This window comes from Leucopleurus acutus (assembly GCF_964270905.1).
Source record: "Leucopleurus acutus genome assembly, chromosome: 2".
Taxonomy (NCBI): Eukaryota; Metazoa; Chordata; class Mammalia; order Artiodactyla; family Delphinidae; genus Leucopleurus; species Leucopleurus acutus.
In genome coordinates this window covers 19,183,211-19,204,070 of record NC_139143.1, presented here as the reverse complement: position 1 = coordinate 19,204,070, position 20,860 = coordinate 19,183,211, and the positions used below count along the sequence as shown (strand labels likewise).

Here is a 20,860-nt window from a genome sequence, read left to right as displayed (position 1 = left end):
ATACAATGTATACACTTTGTAGTTTTGGTCAAATGGTTTATCCCACTGTTGAAATAAGAATTCTGGCACACATGAATCAGCATTCCAAGATAGCTGGCTCAAGTTCAAAATGCAAAACTGTATTTTAGGAATTATATTAAATGTGTTCAAGGCATGTTTCTTCAGGGAGGTCAACTGACTAAGAATTTATCAACAGGGTTTAGCAATACCTTATTTTTGTCTCTTCATATAGTATAAGCAAAGGAAAAATTTTTGAGCCTTTAAAGGAAACCTAATTATCAAAAGAAAAGAGGTAAAAATGAAATCTAATCTTAAACTTGCCACTAATTCAGCTGGGCAAAGCATTCTACCCTTGTAACTAGATTTTGTACACCATCTTAATTTTTAACCATTACATAGGGCTCTTTGGGGATAAGTGCTAAACAGGAAAGCACCCAATGGTTTAAGGGCCAAAGATACCAATGAGAAATAGGTTATAAGCAATTCTATGATAGTTATACGCTTTGTTACATAAAATACAGAAAAGGAAACAATCTGATAGCAATCAACTAAGAGTTACTTTAAGTATATCGGATGTATAGGAGGGCCATTTTAATGCACAGCAGAACATTCAATTCTGTGGATTCAGTTAAACGTAAACACAGTTTGAATGTTGAATATTGGTTAGGCATTAACAAATGGGGACAGAAATGAAATTTTTTTTTTTTTCAGTACACGGGCCTCTCACCGCTGTGGCCTCTCCGGCTGCGGAGCACAGGCTCCGGACGCACAGGCTCAGCGGCCATGGCTCACGGGCCTAGCCGCTCCGCGGCATGTGGGATCTTCCCGGACCGGGGCACGAATCTGCGTCCCCTGCATTGGCAGGTGGACTCTCAACCGCTGCGCCACCAGGGAAGCCCCAGAAATGAAATTTTTGAAAGTGTAAAGGTGATGTGAAGTATGACCATGCTAATAGGATACTGGTTAGGAAAAAAAAACTTCAAAGTAGTACAAGTGAAACTGATATTTCAATATTATAAAATTATTTTAATGTATATTATAATGGTTCAAAGACAGAGAAGACATGAATTCAAAACAAAACCAACACACAGTAAGATGTAATTCAATTAAATTCATTTTGATTCAACAGTCAGTTTATTGAGTGCCTGCTATGTGCAAGAAAATGTGCTGGTTGCTAGGGGAATACAAAAATGTGTTCATGCAGCCTACATGCACGCTGCCTTTCAGGAGCTTACAGTCTGATTAGGAGGAAAAAACATGTTTATGAGTAACTATACATACTACAAAGTAGAATCATAGAAGCAGAGGTACAAAGAAGTGAGGGAATCATAAAAGATAAGGAATAATCTCAGTTACTAGGTGATAATTGATCTAAGCCCTCCAGGAAGGATAGTAAAATTTTAAAATGTGGATGTTTGGGGATGGGGACGTAGGAGGTAAGGTGGTAAAATGCACTGATTGTTTTTTTAATTTTTGGCTGCGTTGGGTCTTCACTGCTGCGTGGGGGCTTTCTCTGGTTGTGGCGAGCATGGGGGCTACTCTTCGTTGCGGTGCGCAGGCTTCTCATTGCGGTGGCTTCTCTTGCTGCGGAGCACGGGCTCTAGGCGTGCAGGCTTCAGTAGTTGTGGCATATGGGCTCAGTAGTTGTGGAACACAGGTTTGATTGCTCCACGGCATGTGGGATCTTCCCGGACCAGGGCTCGAACCTGTGTTCCCTGCATTGGCAGGCGGATTCTCAACCACTGAGCCACCAGGGAAGCCCTGCACTGATGTTGAGGCAACACAATGTATTTGAAAAGTAGGTGGGAAAATGGTAATACTGGGAGTTAAATCCTGATAGACAAGTTGGTAAAAGTCTCTGAATTCCAAGCTAAGCAGGTACTACAGAACCATGAACTGTGTTTGAGCAAAACAATTGTGAATGATTATAATCAATTTGAGGTGTGAGTCCTCCAAATACAGCAGAATCCTACAATGAATACATGTAGTATTAGTTTTCTTAAGCAATATGCTTCAAAATTCTAATATCCAATTTTTACCATGTAATTAAGAGAGACATACATTTATATGTAAATATTAATACATCTTATTGAACATACTATATAGGCTATAGGATGTTCATACTATAACGCTATTTTTGCATCATAGATGACAGAACTTTGCTGATAATGATATTATCTTTTTCAAGTCCCCTTCTCTTGATACTGTGAAGAAGGCATGCTACAGATAATGATTTGGTTACCAAACATGCATTTCACATTAGACAAGATAGTTTCTGTGAAAGCAGTTCTATAGGCACTTCTGGAATAAAAATCTCCTGAGCCTTAAAGACTTAAGAAGGGAAAGATAATTTATAATATCATCACACTTATCTAGCAGGGTACAATTTCTGCCATAAAAGCAGCTCTGGCTTCTGACTCGCTCGCTACAAGAACCCCCACGCACAAGCCCAAGTTTTACTGCATTATTCTATGGCCAGACCCTCCCATCTCAAAACATTCTGTACCTCCACAAATAGGATGCAGAAACTTCCCTACAATCCTTTTGTTATGGATCTTGAAAACATGATTGACCACCAGTCCTGCACTGACCCTAAGACCAGACATGTCAATGTTTCGCCATGAGGTGCAACTGTGGGGGGAGGATGCTTTGCAATTATTTATACGTGGGTCAGGAATTCCCAAGCTTTAAGTAGTAGCCTTGATACTGGAAGGGTTGAGTCAATATTATGATTTCTCTTGCAGGCCCTCAAATCTTAAGGAAGGCAGCGGCATTGTATAGGCAATGACTGCTAAATTGGTCTTGAACTGTCCTAGTGTCTCTGCTATATTTAATGGTAGGGTCAAGGACATATCCTTACTAATACAGTACATTCCCTTTCACTGGTAAAGTTTTTAAAGTAATTTTATGAAATACAGAGCAAATAAAAATAAAAGTAAATACCCATTTATTCGAGTTTTAATTACACCTATAAAGAAAAATGAACTTAGCAAAAATAAATTGAAAAACAAATATAACTTTTTGCCAAATAACTATAAAATTGTGTGTGTGTCCCTGGTTTTTAAAACTGTGAGTTGGTTACCTATTTAATTGGGGGGAACACATACAGATAGTTAATATGTTTAATATTTATAATAAATAGATAATTATTTTTAAAATTGCCACTGTTTTACATTTTAAATAGCATTCATTTAACACTCAATCTCTGATTTGATTTCAAAGTAATCCAGACTTTATTTTAAAAAAGAGCCAATTAGTAATTATTTGGATCTTTATGAAAAATATCTGTGTCCCAGCCTGCTATCCTGCTCCCACCCATCAGTAGAGATGAGTAAGCTCTTTAAAACAGCACCTTCTCTAATTCCATATAGTACCCAGTACAATTTCTGACCACAGTATGTTTTTAATAAATAAATAAATAAAACCAACTGACTAAAAACAATAAGAGTGAGTAGTGACAGTCCTTGAAATATATATTAAAATCCCAATGGAAATATTTCATGTCAATTGGAATTTTCTTCCTGATAGGCTACTAAAACTAGCGTGACTGAGATGGAAAGAACGATGATATTTAAAGTGATGACTGTAGCTCTTTACTTAAGTAAGCATGGACTTCCATTCCACAGTAGAAAAGAATTTAACAATATGTAGCTGAATACCATTCAGTTTCTCAATGCTGCTTCCTCATTACCAGTTGTCTTTAGATTCAGCTATTTTAAGTCAAATGCTCCTAGGAATCTATCCTAAATATAAGGGCTATGTTTATCTTTGGTCTAAAGTATTTCATGTATATTGTTCCAAATAGTGATTCTGTGAGATATTAGTAATAGAGGTTTCACAAAATAAACTCACTCCACGATCAATATGCAGAATGCTACGTCAAAACAAAAAAGTTGAACAGGTTTTTTCCCTCCCATCTTCTTCAGGACTTCTCCAATTGTTTATATGTTAACATATATGTCAAATCTCACAGAGGAAGATTTCACATCAGTAGTCCGTGTTTCCCAACCTTATTGATTACAGGATCCCTTTAACTGTAGAATAATGTTTACAGAAGAGATACTGAACTTTTTTTTTTTTTTTTTTTTTGCAGTACGCGGGCCTCTCACTGTTGTGGCCTCTCCCGTTGCGGAGCACAGGCTCCGGACGCTCACACTCAGTGGCCATGGCTCACTGGCCCAGCCGCTCTGCGGCATGTGGGATTTTCCCGGACCGGGGCACGAACCCGCGTCCCCTGCATCGGCAGGCGGACTCTCAACCACTGCACCACCAGGGAAGCCCTGAACTATTTTTGAACGAATATTTTAAATTCACTTAGGTAAAGTTTGGGATATAGTAAGTTGTCTGTTGAAACTTTACTTCAGTAAATTTTGTGGACAATTTACAATTTATTAATTGTCATTTCTACAGTAATTTATAAAGTATGATAATCTTAAATACTTCATTCCTAAACATTAAAAACAAAATCTTAGATTAACTTAAATTGCTTTTTCTTATTTTATCATTTCTGTAACAAATCATATTCAAGTTGACCTGGAAATATCAATATCTTACCATATTCTTCACACTGGCAAGTTCCTTCCCTACTTGACTAAATAAAATTGATCATAGTCTTTAAGTCTACAAAAATATGAGTTCCAAAACTAAGACATCTTTAATTATTTAAAAAATACAAAAACCTCTTTAAACAGTACACATTTATACTGTACACACAAAGCTAATAATACTTGATAATAATTACTGGATAAAGGTTTAAGTATTTACTTTCTATCTCACTCTAGTCTGTATTTCCAAGACTCTCAAAGAGTTATTAATAAGAATCTCACCTATAAACATTTTACTATTTATGATGAACTAGAAATAACCAATGGCAACTATTTTAAATTTAAATTCAGGAAGAACAAATTTCTTTTTCAGTTTTCCATTCTTAAAAAGTGTAAGAAAGCAGGAATTTTTCTTTTGAAAGTACCATGTACTCTGAATTCCAGTCTGTGATACTGTCCATTGTACATCACTAGAAATATCAGCAAAACAAAGTTGAAAACTACTTTCCATACCTGCCTAAATTTTGCACGGGCCTCTTTTTCTTTCATTCTTCCATGGGCAACTAAGTAATCAAATACTTCACCTGAATCAGAAAGGTAAAGCAGGCAGTAAAATATACACAGATTTTTCAGTTAACAATATATGCAATGTCAAGTTTTTGCCTTGTTGTTAAAGAAGCTTTTGGCCCACACTTTTCTGATAGTTCTACATAAATCACAACTATTACATGAATAGGAAAAAAGGAAAAAAATACATGTAAAATTGAATATGGGTAGCGGCTTATGATTCAACAAAACTCTTTTAATAAAAAGTCATAAAAAACATAAGAAAACTTACTTTCTGCTTTCAAGTATTATGTAAAAATACAGTCAACTCTTTATTATCCATTCTAATAAAGGGAAGCCACAGCATGGGCAATCAAAAATTACATTTGGCTTTGTATTTGGGGCCTACATTTCAAATAAAATAACAGAAGTCATATTATGTTGGCTCACTCTCTTAAAGTCCACTAGTCATAGAGACTTGGTCAAATTCCATCTCTCTACCTCCATCCACACTGATTTCTTTCTTTTCCTTCCTACACTGATTACACTCATTCTCACAGCACTCATTTCATCTGCATTGGTATTTAACTACTTATTATACAGAATGAAATCATCCTTGTGTGCATCTCCTATTACCCCAGATGAGCTGCAAACTCCTTGAATGCTGTCATCATACTCATACTTTACCTGTACCCCCATCCGCATGACAGAACACAAAGTGGATAGACAATACATATTTGTTGAAATAATTTAATGATACTAGAAACCATAAAAATGTTCTAATAGATCTTTTACTTTACACGTATGTTTTTTTCATTTTTCTCCAATCAATAATAATAATAAACCAACTAATGTTTAGTTACATTATCAAAAATAAAATATCTCAGTGTAAGGGATAAAATTTTTATATCCTTATAATTTGTACCACATAGATATATACATGTATATTAAAAACTCATAAAGTGGCTTAAAGAGCTCTTGTAAGGTACAGCAAAATGCTTAAAAACTCAGGTTTTAGAATCAGACCAATTTTAGTATGAATCCTTATTTAGCCCTAAGTAGCTATTGGGAGACATTAGGAAGATTTCTTAACTTCGTTTAGACCCTGTTTCTCCCTATTACCTATTTCACCTGGGTGTTGTGAGGATTAAATGAAATAATGCACGTGCTTATTAGCACAGTGAGACTGGCATATAGTAAGCACTCAATAAATTATATATTTGTATCTAGGTATACAGATATATTACATATACATATATGCAATATCAATCCTAGGACATAAGTAAAATGTTAAAAATCAAATATGTAATGATGTATGTCAGATGAAACTAATAAATCTACAATGTTAGCATATTATATCAAGCATACTTAAATGATTAAATAGGATGATGAAAACAGAGAAATGAACAGATGCTCTAGTTGACCCATCATAGCAGTTAATTCTAGATATGTGAGTTTAGGCGGGGAAAGATATACGGCAGGAGTTCAAAAATTTGGACTACTCTTAAGTTCTGCCTGGAATGCTCACATCCCCCAGATGTTTACGTGATTCAGTCCTTTACTGATTATATATTATTTGTTTATGATTTGCTTCCCCAACTAGAATGTAATCTTTTGTAATCTTTTTGAGGGCAGGGACCTTGTCTTTGCTCACCCATGTGTTCCTAGCACCTAGAATACCACTTAGTACACAGTAAACATTTAATAAATGTCTGCATGAGCAAAAGAAGGTATAAACACACTATTCCAAAGTAGTCCTGACACCTACTTTTAATAGGCTCCTTTGAACGAAACATGATTCAAAATCATAAAGGAGTTCCCTGCCCTTCTAATCACTGAAGATCTTTTGCCCCATTAGTGAACCAGAATCAATAGATGTACTTCTGGCAAAGAGGCAGTTGTCTGACTCAACCCTTGTTCATGCTAGGATTCTCGCGTGCATGTCAGATTCAATCCTAAAATATCTAGAAATTTCAGAGGAAAAATATTAAGTGTTTTATTCTCTAGAGTCACCTTGCCATTTATAGATTAAAAAGGCAAGAGGATGATTCTAGATTTACTGCTACAGAACCAAGATGGTTTGTTACAGGATCACTGACTGGCAAGACTCAAAGAACACCTATCCCTAGGAATCAGAACTGAATAAGGGGCCACTGGCTGAGCTCCAGTACACACCTCTCTACACTACACTACACCCTTCTGCCCCTCCCAATGCTACTGAAGGAGAGCAGTGAGGACCCTACGTGCTGTCTATTACTCGAGCCATTGCTCCCCTTCATCAGCACCAATAAAGAGTTGACTGCACTTACCATTAATCGTTAAAGCAGTATGCACATTAACACAGCCTTGTGGCAGACCTTCATAAAAACAGAACAATGCCCACAGATCTTTAGCTGTCTATAATTTCTCATATCAAAACATGTTTAGCCCCACTCTCTAGACTTTAGATCGCTAAAAAAAAAAAAAGTCTAACTGGATAAACACTCAGGGTTTCAACAATGATGAACTGATACATAGATCTAACTACAGGATAGAAAAGTAGAGAAAGTTTCATTATGTGGTATTTGTAGGTTCATTAATTTTATTATAGATTAACATTTTATGCAAATTTGCATGGCTATATTAATATTTCTTAAAATCCTATAATAATAAAAAACATTAATGATGTAGGTTTCCAGGTTAAGTAAAAAACCTACAATGAAATATCTTCATGATGAAAAAAAGCTATGCAAAAAACTAAACCTTTTAAAACTTTCAATCTACATAAAAAACTGAAAAAGCAATTAAAATCCATTTAATATTTGTAGTAAAATTTTTTAGAAATCTAAGAGAGGGTATAAAAATACATAGCCTAGATGCTATAGACTAAAATAAATCATCTTTATTCTACTTACAGAAAATCTGAATCATCACAAAAATCTATACACTTTATTAGCTAAAAGAAATCAAAACTAAATTCAACACTAAGTTTTTCAATTGATTAGCAAAAAAAGGTGATTAGCCAAAGTGGTTTAAATAATTTCTGCTGCCCTTTCTTCTTCAATTGCTTAAATTCTCTGAGCCCTTAAAACCTTCAAGTGTCCTCATTTTACTTATTAAATGATTTAACTCCATAAATTTTAAACCTGTTTCCGAGAAAGTTAAGTCTTATGCCTAAAAGAACAGTGAATCTGAGCCAATGTATCTCTCATCTGAGGGAAAGTATATGAAAATGATTTTCTATTATATATCAGTGTTTAAAAATCATTCCTATTTTTGAACACTATATAGTCAGAATATATATTGGGTTGGCCAAAACGTTCGTTTGGGATTTTCATAACATCTTCCGGAAGAACCTGAATGAACTTTTTGGCCAGCCCAATATTATATTCTACTAGAAATGTATCTTACTATTTCCCCGTCAACTCAGTCTCCTAACTTATAAAATATATAGATGAATACTTGTTTAAATTGAAACATTTTATGGATTTCCTGAAAATGTATGTATATGGAGAATCTATCATATATGAACAATCAGTGAAAAAAACATCTGACCTAGAACATGCTTTTACTCTAAACTTTATTAAATACATTCTGAATTTGAGATTTCCTATTAATAGCCAAGAGCTTCTACTACTACTAATATTATTATATATTATATTATTTAGATAAGAATTGAAACATTCATAGATAACAATGCAAATTTAGAGTTTTGAAAAATGTCCCTAAGTAATTTTTAAATAAGCCAAAATCCTACTTTTAAATGTAGGATAAATAGGTCTTGAAACTAAACACTGAATTTTCCTTAAGATACCATTTAAAGGCATTTTATGAAACTACAGATTCATTAACATCAAAAAAGATATGAATGTTAATGATTGGTATTAATAATTCTATATGTCTCATCAAAGATAACTTTTCATTCCCTTCCATCCTTACCTCCACTTGCGTATTCCATGACTAAATAGAGGGTCTTCTCTGTTTCAATAACTTCAAACAATTTTACTGAAAAAAGAAATTAGAGATATAACTCTGTGGTTGTGAGCACATATTGAATATGCTTTAAGAAACTTTAAGGTAACACTAAACTAAAGGAAAATTTGAGTATTTACTAAAGATTATTAATTACAATTTAAAGTTTAAAATTTTTCTCAAGGCTTATTATGACCATGGAAGAAGACTATTTACTGTGAAGTGATTTGGAACCAACTGCTGGGTCAAAAGAGAGTTAAATTTCTGGGATTAAAAAAATCATTCCTTTTCTAATTAGAATAAGGTAATAAAAAAAAATCTTAAAATCAAAATAATAAAATTTCAATTAAAGCTTAAAAAGACACTATTATTATAATGAGCCTATCAAAAATGTTAAATAATCTTTGGTAGAGAAACAAAAACTTTTATAATTATGTTATATTTTAAAAGTTTCTGGTTAAATAATACTAAATTATGAGACTTATGTATTGACAAATAGTTGAAATTATACACCACAAGTAACTGCATGAGTGTCTCTAATACACATAAGATTTTTTAATGTGCAAGAAACACATGATTCAAAAATAAACAGATTAAAAGAAGAACTGCTTTTTACTTCTTACAATCCAATGACTTTGTATAATATATGTAATCAATAAACTTATTTGTAAATATGGGGGAAAAACAGAACTTACGGAAGTAAATTCACTAAAACTGAAATCAACTCTATTTTCTTTAAAATTCAAACTAGTTATTTTGCTTATAAACTATCATCAAGCCCAAGTGCCTATTATCAAAATATCTGGAATTACTTTTTATAAATACCTAAATGGCATGCAATCTCTATTTAGAGAGATTTAGTAAGGAGATACAAAAATCATGTATATGCTTTAACTCCAAGTCATATATATTATTTTAGTGACATGCACAAGACAGCAAGGTAGTAGAAAACTACAATTTGTAGCCTTCAGTTAACTTTATAATCTATTTTTACCCAAAGTATCACTTTCTGAGGTTATCACTTTTCCTCATTTTATATAAAACATCCTTAAAATTGTATCCTTTCAAATAGTCTCAAATTAAGGAAAATACTTTATCGTTAATTGTATACATAAATTTCATACCTATGTTAGGGTGATTCAATATCTTCATTATTCGTACTTCCCGAAACAACTGTTAAAGAAAACAACCAAACAACTTTGTTAAAAAAGAACACTTAAGCAGAGAACCAATCAAAACATCTATTTGAAGACATTTATCTGCTTATAAGACACTACAGGATTCTGGTCAAATAAGAGATTTACTTCACAGTCCCAACTCTAATTTTGCTGAGACTTGGTTCCCAGGACAATTTTAACTAATGAACTCAAATGGTTCTGTGTGTGTGTTTGTTTGTGTGTGTATGTGAATATACCACATACAGTAAAACAAACATTTATTTGAATACTCATTACTAGGAATAAAAGAAAAACACTGTGGGAATGAAACTAAATGATCATTCACATGATTTTTATCCAAAAAAAACCTTCCTTGGGGTTTGGGGGGCCTGACTCTTTAATCACCTCTACTGGTTGATCAGACTATAAGCAATTATGAATAAAGCTGTACAAACCATGTGTAAGTTTCTGTGGGGACATAAGTTTTCAATTCACTTGGGTAAATACCAAGGAGCATGACTGCTGGATGGTATAGTAGAGTATGTTTAGTTTTATAAGAAACCACCAAACTACCTTCCAAAGTGGCTGTACCATTTTGTATTCCCACCAGCAATGAGAGTTCCTGTTGTTCCACATCCTTGTCAGCACTTGGTATTGTCAGTGTTTTGGATTTTTACTATTCTAACAGGTGTTTAGTGGTATCTGTTTTTTGTTTTTTTTTTAAATTTATTTATTTTTGGCTGTGTTGGGTCTTCGTTTCTGTGCGAGGGCTTTCTCTAGTTGTGGCAAGCGGGGGCCACTCTTCATCGCGGTGCGCAGGCCTCTCACTATCGCGGCCTCTCTTGTTGCGGAGCACAGGCTCCAGACGCACAGGCTCAGTAGCTGTGGCTCATGGGCCTAGTTGCTCCGTGGCATGTGGGATCTTCCCAGACCAGGGCTCGAACCCGTGTCCCCTGCATTAGCAGGCAGACTCTCAACCACTGTGCCACCAGGGAAGCCCCTATCTGTTGTTTTAATTTGCAACTCCTAATAATGTACGGTGTTGATCACCTTTTTATATGCTTATCTGCCGTCTATATACTTTCTCTGATGAGACCTCTGTTCAGATCATTTGACTATTTCTAAATCAGTTATTCGTTTTCCAAACTCTTTCCAAACCTCAACAATACCAGATGCCAGTGGACAGCAGTAAGCATGGAATACTCATCAAATACCATGTAGATTCTAGTCAGCGACGTCAGAGAATATGTCCTTCCCATGAGCAGCCCTGGAGGCCCTGGGCAGAGGGAGCTGGAAGTCACATACCCTCACTTCCTCCTCAGGGGTCTCAGAGGGGTAAGGGCCTTGGTGTGAGCTGGGTGGCCTCAGGTCAGCAGAGGGGAGTGTCGAATCTTACTCCTGTGAATATTCACAGGGAGGATTGAGGGGACCTCCTATACCAAGACAGAGGGGATGCCACCAATACCCGACGTTTCTCACGATTGGCAGCAGGGGCAGAGCTCTGTGGGGTCTCCTGTATTCCTGGTGGGTAGTCCCCTCAGAATGCACTCAGGGTTTTTATCTTGGTTTCTGACACCACCTGGGTCTCCTCACTCTGCTTACCTGACATCCCCCCTAAAAATAAGGCCCTCACTTCCCTGAGAAAACCAAAGAGGAAGTAAGGGGGCACCTCATCAGCTGACCTCTGCCCACGGATTCCTTGGGCTGACAGCAGAGGTAGACTCTGTAGTTTAGACTTTCAGAGAATCTGTACTTCTGGTTTCAACTTTTTTTTTTCTTATTATGGCACATTAGCAGATAAAATTCACACATAATATGAGCACATAAAACTTATATATAACTATAAAATCATAACTCACAAATCTGATGATCCTAGGTTCTACTATAAGCAGAATTTTTTTTCTCCAGAAAAACAAGTCAAATATTATGCCTGCCTCCTATTTTTCCATGGCTTTCATAAATCCATTTTATAAGCACTGAGTAATAAAAGTCCATTTAAACATTTAAAATATCATTTTATAAGAAATATACCTATTTGTAACTAAAGTAATTTTTTTAAATGTTAAACTTTATTGTTTAAAAATATTGACTTTTTTTCCTGAATCTCCACCCTGCAGCCCAGGAATGTATTATAAAAAATAAATACAGATAGTCCCTATTTTGGTTTTGCTGTCCTATATAGATTTTAAAGTTATTGGACCTATTATTAATACGAGTAGCATTATTGTAAGTTTCATTTGCATTCATTAGTATTATCACTATTATGCATTTCTTTTTAAAAAATTTATTAAAGTATAGCTGATTTACAATGCTGTGTTAATTTCTGCTGTACAGCAAAGTGATAGTTATACATATACTACACATTATTTTTCATATTCTTTTCCATTATGGTTTATCACAGGATGTTGAATATAGTTCCCTGTGCTATACAGTAGGACCTTTGTGTTTATCCATTCTGTAAATAATAATTTGCATCTGCTGATCCTAAACTCCCACGCCATCCCTCCCCACACCTGCCATCCCCCTTGGCATCCACATTCTGTTCTCTATGTCTGTGAGTCGGTTTCTGTTTCGTAGATAAGTTCCCTTGTGCCATATTTTTAGATTCCACGCATAGGTGATATCGTATGGCATTTGTCTTTCTCTTTCTGACTTACTTCACTTAAGTATGATAATCTCTAGGTCCATCCACGTTGCTGCAAATGGCGTTATTTCATTCCTTTTTATGGCTAAGTAGTAGTATTATGTATTTCTAATAGAAAAGTCCCCAATGACAATCTTGTTCTCCTATACTTACATGTAAATGAACTACCTCTGTTTTCTTCATTGAGTGTTACTTTCTTATTAAAATTTTATTTATCTATTAAGTTGTTAGATGTGACTATACAGTCACAATTCACAAGCACTACAGTACAGAAGCCTTTGTAACTGGCCTCCATGAAACCAACTGTCACTCGGCATTGCCTCCTCAAAACCTGCTGAGCACACTTGTGCACCCTCGATGCTCACTGTTCGAGGTGCTTCCTGTGCCCCTACACTTCCGCGGTTAAGCAGCATGCTTACCAAAGGTTATTTAGATTTCAGACATGTCTGTCAGATGCAGTTGTTACTGCAAATAGATCATTCAACTAATGTATTAGTTTTCTATTGCTAAGTAACAAATTACCACACCCCAGCAACTTCTAACAACACACATTTATTATCTCACTGTTTCTGTGTGTCAGTATTCACTGTGCACTGTGGTCACGGCTTAACTGGGTCCTCTGCTGGGGGGTCTCACAAGGCTGCCATCAAGGTGCTGTCCAGGCTGCACTCTCACCTAGAGGCTCGACCGGGGAAGAACCTACTTCCAAGCTGACCCAGGCTGTGGGCAGAATTCATTTCCTTACAGCCCTAGGGCTGAGGACCCTGGTTTCTTGCTGGCTCTCCTGGAGGCTGCCCTGACCTCTTAGAGACTGCTCACAGGTCTTGCCAAGTAAGCTTCTCCAACACAGCAGTTTACTTTATCGAGCCAGCAAGGATAATCTCTAGAGAAAGTTGGCTAGCAGGACAGTCTTATATAACATAATGTGATCGTGAGAGTGAACTCTCATCACCTTTTCCTAATTCTACTGGTTAGAAACCAGGCACAGATCCTGCTCACACTCAAAGGGAAGTGATCATACAAAGGTGTGAACACCAGAAGGCAGGGATCACTGGGGTTGCCTTAAGCTCTGTCCAACAAGATTAAATTTACATAAACCAATGAAGGACAAGTATGCTGTTTAACAAAACAAACCAAATTGAATACTTTCTAAATACTAGATAAGAGCTGTTCCAGAGACTGCTGTCCTGTTAGGTGTGGGCAAGAAGACTGTAAAAGATTAAAAGAAAATCTAGGATTCTGCTCTCAGATCACTTCCCGGGAGTCTTTAAATTCTCCATTAATTAAAATAAGAAACCAATTAGAAATAGCAGCAAACACGGGTTTACGAGTATGACTTGTGCGAGATAAACAAAGCCAATCAGTAGACACAAGCTTAAAGGAGAAAATAAATAAAGCTTTGCACCTGAATGAAAGGATTGGTTGATGAACGTATATTTATGTACTCATTTTAAATGTTAAATGCTTATATAATTTTTAATAATTCCTCACTTTAACCTACTTTTTCGATTACCAGTCCTTCCAGCCCCGTGGAAGAGGGCTTCTGCCTTACTTTGTAACTGGCATAGGTACCTCCAGGAAGTGTGGCCCATTAAGTTGTAGCATGAGTGTGCCACACTGGCTCCTTCATTCTACCTTCTTTCTCTTCTGTCTCAAGAAAGAACATCAAATTGCAACAGAGTGAGAACAAAATTGTCACATGGGTAATCTTGAATTTACCCTTGTTAATTTTTATGACGTTATCGGCCAGTTCAGTAGTTTATTCTTAGAAGCAAACTGGTTGAGACATATCTGATCACTAATTAAAACATACTGGCAGCTCCATGTTTGAGAATAAGTAATCTAAAGGAACGGACAGCTACACATCCTTCAGGCATTCCCCTATAAACACTGTCTTTTGTTTGTTTACTTCATTGAGTGGTACTGAATTCGTGAATTTAGTCTTTGACTGGAGGAGTCTAGAACGTAGCTCTTCTGTTCTACGGAGAACCGAGATGAGCTGGGGAACTGTGTTAAAATTGTCCTGTGAAAAGTGGGGCACTTAACAAAAACCGTACCTGAACAGAAGGCCGCTCCACTTCTACCTGGAGATGAAGCCAGAGAAATACCACCCCTTTCTCATCAGAAAGGACTTTCTTATTCCAGTTAAAACAATAATATACAGTCATCGGGTTCCTACATCTCAATGTCTTGAATACATTGTTCTATCCATAGCTTCCTCGCCTTCAGCATTTAAAAAAAATTTTTTTATTGAGATATAGTTGATTTACAATGTTGTGTTAGTTTCAGGTGTACAGCAAAGTGATTCAGTTATACGTACACACATACATATATATACACATATATTCTTTTATAGATTCTTTTCCATTATAGGTTATTACAAGATATTGAGTATAGTTCCCTGTGCTCTACAGTAGGTCCTGGTTGGTTATCTATTTTATCCCTCAGTAGATTTTGACAAGGAGTGAGAAAAAATTGGAAAAACAAGCAACGGCATGAATGTGTGTATAAGCTGAGTGTGTGCTGGCTAAAAGTGACAAGCAGCTGTGGAAAGAGGAAGAGTGGCTGCCGATGGAAGAAGTGGTGAGGGGGTTTTAAGTGGTATATTGACTCGGGACAATGAAATGCCAGAATTCTGCCCCGTCAATCACCCTTACTCCCAAGGAAACACTTGAACTGTCAGCCAGGTTTGTCATTAACGTTCTAAATCTAGAAAATCGGGGCCAACTGAATAGTACTAGCACGTGGATTCAGTAAAGGGCTATGATGTTTCTTCCTCTTCATGACTCCCCATAACTTCTTCCTAAACTCTAATGTTCTAGTTGGTTGTACAGAGGAAAGAGACTGGACTAATGTCAAAGTCTTCTGCACTAGCCCACTGAGTCAAAGGGAGCAGAAGAGGGAGAGACAGTGAGTTCCTTATATTATATTTGGTCTTTTCACCCAGAAGAGACCTTTACCAGCAAGGATGCCAACCTCATCCGTGCTTGCTCTGCCTTAGGAGAGGGGGAAAGAGGTGAGGGGGAAAGGAGAGCTGAACATTTAGATCAAGATAAGAAGTTTACCCTGAGATGGAGAGTTGTTGTAAAAAAAAAAAAAAAAGTCAATTATTTTATGTATTGTATGTCCAGACACAAGTAAGGAAAACAGAAGTTTGTGAACATATTAAATAGGCCCACACTACTATCTTAGTTCCTGATTCTAATTTTTAGTCCTATTTTTCCTTTCTCCTTTTTAAATTTATTTATTCATTTATTTATTTATTTTGGGGCTGTGTTGGGTCTTCGTTTCTGTGCGAGGGCTTTCTCCAGTTGTGGCAAGCGGGGGCCACTCTTCATCACAGTGTGCGGGCCGGGCTTCTCACTATCGGGGCCTCTCTTGTTGCGGACCACAGGCTCCAGACGCGCAGGCTCAGTAGTTGTGGCTCACGGGCCCAGTTGCTCCACAGCATGTGGGATCTTCCCAGACCAGGGCTCAAACCCGTGTCCCCTGCATTAGCAGGCAGATTCTCAACCACTGCGCCACCAGGGAAGCCCTCCTTTCTCATTTTTAAACTGTGACATCATGATGTTCCTAGCATATCCAAATTTAGCAGGAGGGCTCTGAACTCGCTAATGCCTTTCAAACTACTGTTTCAATTTTGCTGTCAGCTGAAAATTAAGGCCAGAGTTTGTTAAGATTGTGTGCTGAATTAAAGAAGTTAAGTGCGGACAGAAGGCTTGAGATGGGTCTTCTATGACTAAATGGCAGGGACTTCACTGTTTGGACTTTGTGACAGCTGTTCTAGTTGTTCAGAGGCCTCTATTGTTTCCTCCTTGGTTCTTGGCTTTGTTCTAGATAACTGAAGTTAGTGAACAATCCTCAATTCTGTGGACAGGTATTTACTTTCCAGTTCAGTCCTTCCTGGTTAGAGCTTAGGGTCAGGATTAGGCAAACTCCATTAGTGTTAATCAATACATATTTGCCTTAATTATTTCTTCTCTCAACTACTCTGTTCCTTCCTACCTCTTCCATTCCTTCTGCCTACTATTACTTTTTTTTGATGGTGGAAAATTCTGTTCTATTTAGAAGCAGTCAAGTGGACATGGCTTAGACAATCCCCATTCTATTTACTCTCAAAGCAGCACAGCCAGGGGCCGAACACCTATCATCCTCTCTCTACCAGCCCTGCTCACCATGCTGCCCTTGGACTCATCAGTGTCACAGGACTTCTTCACTACTTCCTTGATCTTGAGGCAGATGGGGAACAACTCTGTGGCCACGGGGGGCTTGACAAAGGCTGTGGTCAAGCTTGTTCCCCCCAGGAGAGGTCTTCCAGGCTGTCATCAAAGTCATAGTAGACTGAGCTCATAAAAAGAGGGTGACGTTTGTTTGTGCCTTTTAACACAACCTTTTTTGGCCTTTCAAGTACTTTGCTCTGATTTGGGTTTGAGGAGGGGCAGAAGGCCTTCTTTACCTTCACCGTAAACTCTGTAAAAATTCAACCTATATCTCCAACAGCAGTTTACTGGCCTATTAATGTGGAGTGTGGGTGCTGTGCTGTACCCTGCAAGTGACATTCAGCTCCAAGAGATAGTGAGGACCTTGTCTAGACTTTGTCTCGGAGACGCCAGTCATGGAGCTATACTAACAGAATCTTATAAATTAAACTCTCAGCTTTTTAATTTCTAGGATCACCATTTCACTCCTCCTTTACTTGAGACATCATATTGGGACACCAAAATATTTTATAAAGTTATTGCTAGTACCAGTATAACAGCTTAGGCTAATTTCTTAAGTTCTTCCCATGAAACAGTAGTTCAGAAAAAGAAATCTGAACATAATTAAATTCATATATATTGATGATTTCTACCTAAAAAAATGATTGTTTAGTATTACTTCCAAACTTGACAACTTATAGTCAGTTATTCATTGCAAAATAATAGGCTGTGGTGTGCCACTTTGCCAAAATTTGTCTTCGTACATGAATTATAAGATTCTTATTTCTTATGAACTGGTACCAAGTTTATAGTACTAGAGTCTTTCCCAAGGCCTTGTACAACTCTGGGCTCAAGTTGGTGCTAAGTAAATAAAATTGTTTGAGATACTAAATCAAATAATTTCAGAGAGAAGATACTAAACATAAAATAGATTAAATTTGAAAAGATGTCCAATCTCACTATAAAGAAATCATGGAAATTAAAACAAGATGCCATTTTGCTTCTATAAGGTTGGCAAAAATTAAGAAATCTGATAATATAAAGTGCTGACAAGAATGTGAAGCAAAAGTAAATCGCATACAGTGTTAGCATAAATAGAAATGGATGCAGCCACTTTGAAGAGCAATTTGACATTATTTAATACAGTTGAGGATATGCATGCCCTTCAACCTTATTCTACTTGGAGAGATATACTCTTCTATACATCTTCACAAAAAGATATACATAATAAGAATCATTGCAGCATTGTCTGTAACAGCAAAACCAAAAAGCTAACTGGAAAAAAAAACCACTAAAACAACAGGAACAATCTAAATATAAACTAACAGAAATGAACTAAGTGTAGCAGATGTCTATTAATAAGAAAATGGGTAAACTGTGACTTATTTGTACAACGGCATATAATAATAGTGAAAATAAATGAACTAGACTATATAGACTAACATGACTAAAACTGTAAGACAATGCTAAATGAAAAAAGCAAGTTGCAGAAGAATAGAAAGTTTAAAAATAAATAATACATAGTATTTCATGTACAGATACACATGTGAAATTAAAAAAAAAAAATGGGAATAAGACCAAATTCAGAATAGTAGTTATTTCTAGGTAGAAAAATACAGGAATAGAACCAAGAAATGGCACACAGGACTTCAACTGCATCTCTTGTAAAAAAAAATGATTAGAAATGAAAACTTTTAGTCCAATAAATAAATATCATGAGAAAGCAAGTTTTTAAAATGGGAAAGATGTTTTGAAGTCTCCATCCAAAAATTAAAAATAGACTAGTGTACTGTATCAACAAACTGAACTTAGAAAAAACAGGAGTATGACTCAAAATAACTAAATGCAAATATGATTTTTAAAACAGCCCGATATTTAGTCTAAAATTCATAGGTGATTTAAAGATTTCTAGCTTCCTCCATTTCCAAGAGAAAATCTTCCATATTTATTTCAGAAAATATTATATACTTTCTTGAGAATACAGAAATAGATGTACGCTTTATAGCCAAAAAAGACCAAGCAATTAAAACAGGTCTTCAGAATCGGAGCCAGAATACAAGAATCCAAAGCAAAACGCAGGGACTTCTCTGGCAATCCGAGGTTAAGAATCCGTGCTTCCACTTCAGGGGACACAGGTTCGATCCCTGGTAGGGGAACTAAGATCCTGCATGCCACGTGATAGGGTCAAAAAAAAAAAGCAAAATCCAAACAGTACTACTCAAACCAAAACAAATAAAAACTAAAGTGATTATTTATGAAGACTGTTTATAAATAATTCTTGGTTATGAGTGCTTAATTTTATGAAGCGCACGGGGATTTAACACTGTTGTTGAGACAGGAAGCTTTCCCTGAAGGAATGACTCTAAGGCTGAAATGTGAGAAATGAGTAAGAATTAAGTGAAGAGGGAGTGATAAAAGATTGTGCATAGGGTGGGGTGAAAAACTGCAAAGACCTGGTAGCTAGAATAAAGGGTAGAAATAGGAGCAGATAAAAGAGAGTCAGTGAAGTTGGAGGAGTAGGGGATGAGGAGAGCAAGGAGAAGCTGGGGAGAGCTGGTGGACCATGGGGTGGAGGAAGAAAGTAGGGCCTGTACACCATGTTAATGAATTTGATTTCTAGACTACAAAAAACAGGGAAAGCCAACTAAAAGCTTAAATAGAAGGATGACATAATCAGACATATTTTGCATCCTTGATGACTTTTTAAACTCTGTGTGTGTGCATCCGTGTGTGTGTGTGCGTGCGCACGCGCGCACGCACGCAGGGATGCAAAGTGCAGAAAGACGGGTTAGAAGGCTACTGGGGTAGTCCAAGGGAGAGATAATAGTAGTGCTGTCTAGAGGATCATGACGGAAAAAGACAAAAGCAAACATTCTCAAAAGATATGTAAGAAATAAAATCAGCACAACTCAAGGTCAGACTAGATGGTGAGAAGGAAGGAGAGGGAGGGGTCAAGGATAACTCTGAGGTTTCTGACTTGCACAACTTGGGGACAGTGTCATTCACTGAGAGAGGATACTGGAAGGGCACTAGGTGGGCAATGTACCAAGCAGGTGGGGTGGAGATCATGAGTTCAGTTTTGGACATAATAAGTTTGGGTTATCTTTGAGGGATTACAATCAAACGTAGGGGAGGTCTGAGTTGAAGATATAAATTTGTGAGTTTGCCTACCGGTGGTAATTTAAACCAGAGTTACCTTTGAGACAGCCTAGGAAGAGAATACAGAAAGAGAAGTCCTAGGACCATGTCCTGTGAAACTCTAACACTGAGTGGCCCACAAAAAGGACAATGAGTCCACTTAAAGGAAACAGAAAAGGAGGGGCCAAAAATGCAGAGGAAAACATAAGGAGAAATAGAATCTTCTTTCAATAAATACTTGTTAGATTAAGAATTAATTAATGAACACATGTACTGGGCTCCACGACGTGTAGCTTGAACCACAAGACAGTTTCCATTTCTAGTTTTACTTTTTTTTTTTTTTTTTACTTTTTATTTCTATTAAATTAAAAAAAATCCTAAGTCACAATCATTGATTGGGGGAAGGAACAAAGCATTGGGTGATGTGTCAGAGACTTTCAGATTAATTACTGGATCCAACCTTACAAAAGCATTTCTGCAAGAAGACTATGCCCGGCTCTCAGACAAATTCTAGGCTGCTGACCTAATCACACTAAAAGGTTAGAAGACTGGAAGTTTCAATTTGAGAGGTAATAACAATGGGTTCTTAATATACTCTTTGGATATGCTTGCATTGGAAGGTATTCTTCATATTTGGATGTAACATTTGTATGTTAAACTTGCCCAATAATATGTCATTGA

The 20,860-nt window shown here is 36.6% G+C and overlaps 1 protein-coding gene across 1 annotated transcript in view; it reads right to left on the bottom strand.

Annotated features, from left to right (window-relative positions):
* The window catches only part of MARK1 (microtubule affinity regulating kinase 1), a gene marked incomplete at its 5' end in the record, with an annotated part of 142,328 nt that overhangs the window by 37,784 nt on the left and 83,684 nt on the right, over window positions 1-20,860 (bottom strand). The window contains 3 exons of the mRNA XM_082834772.1: window positions 5,058-5,128; window positions 9,009-9,074; window positions 10,166-10,214. Of these exons, the coding sequence (XP_082690898.1) occupies window positions 5,058-5,128; window positions 9,009-9,074; window positions 10,166-10,214 (186 nt within the window). The remainder of the gene's footprint in view (window positions 1-5,057; window positions 5,129-9,008; window positions 9,075-10,165; window positions 10,215-20,860) is intronic.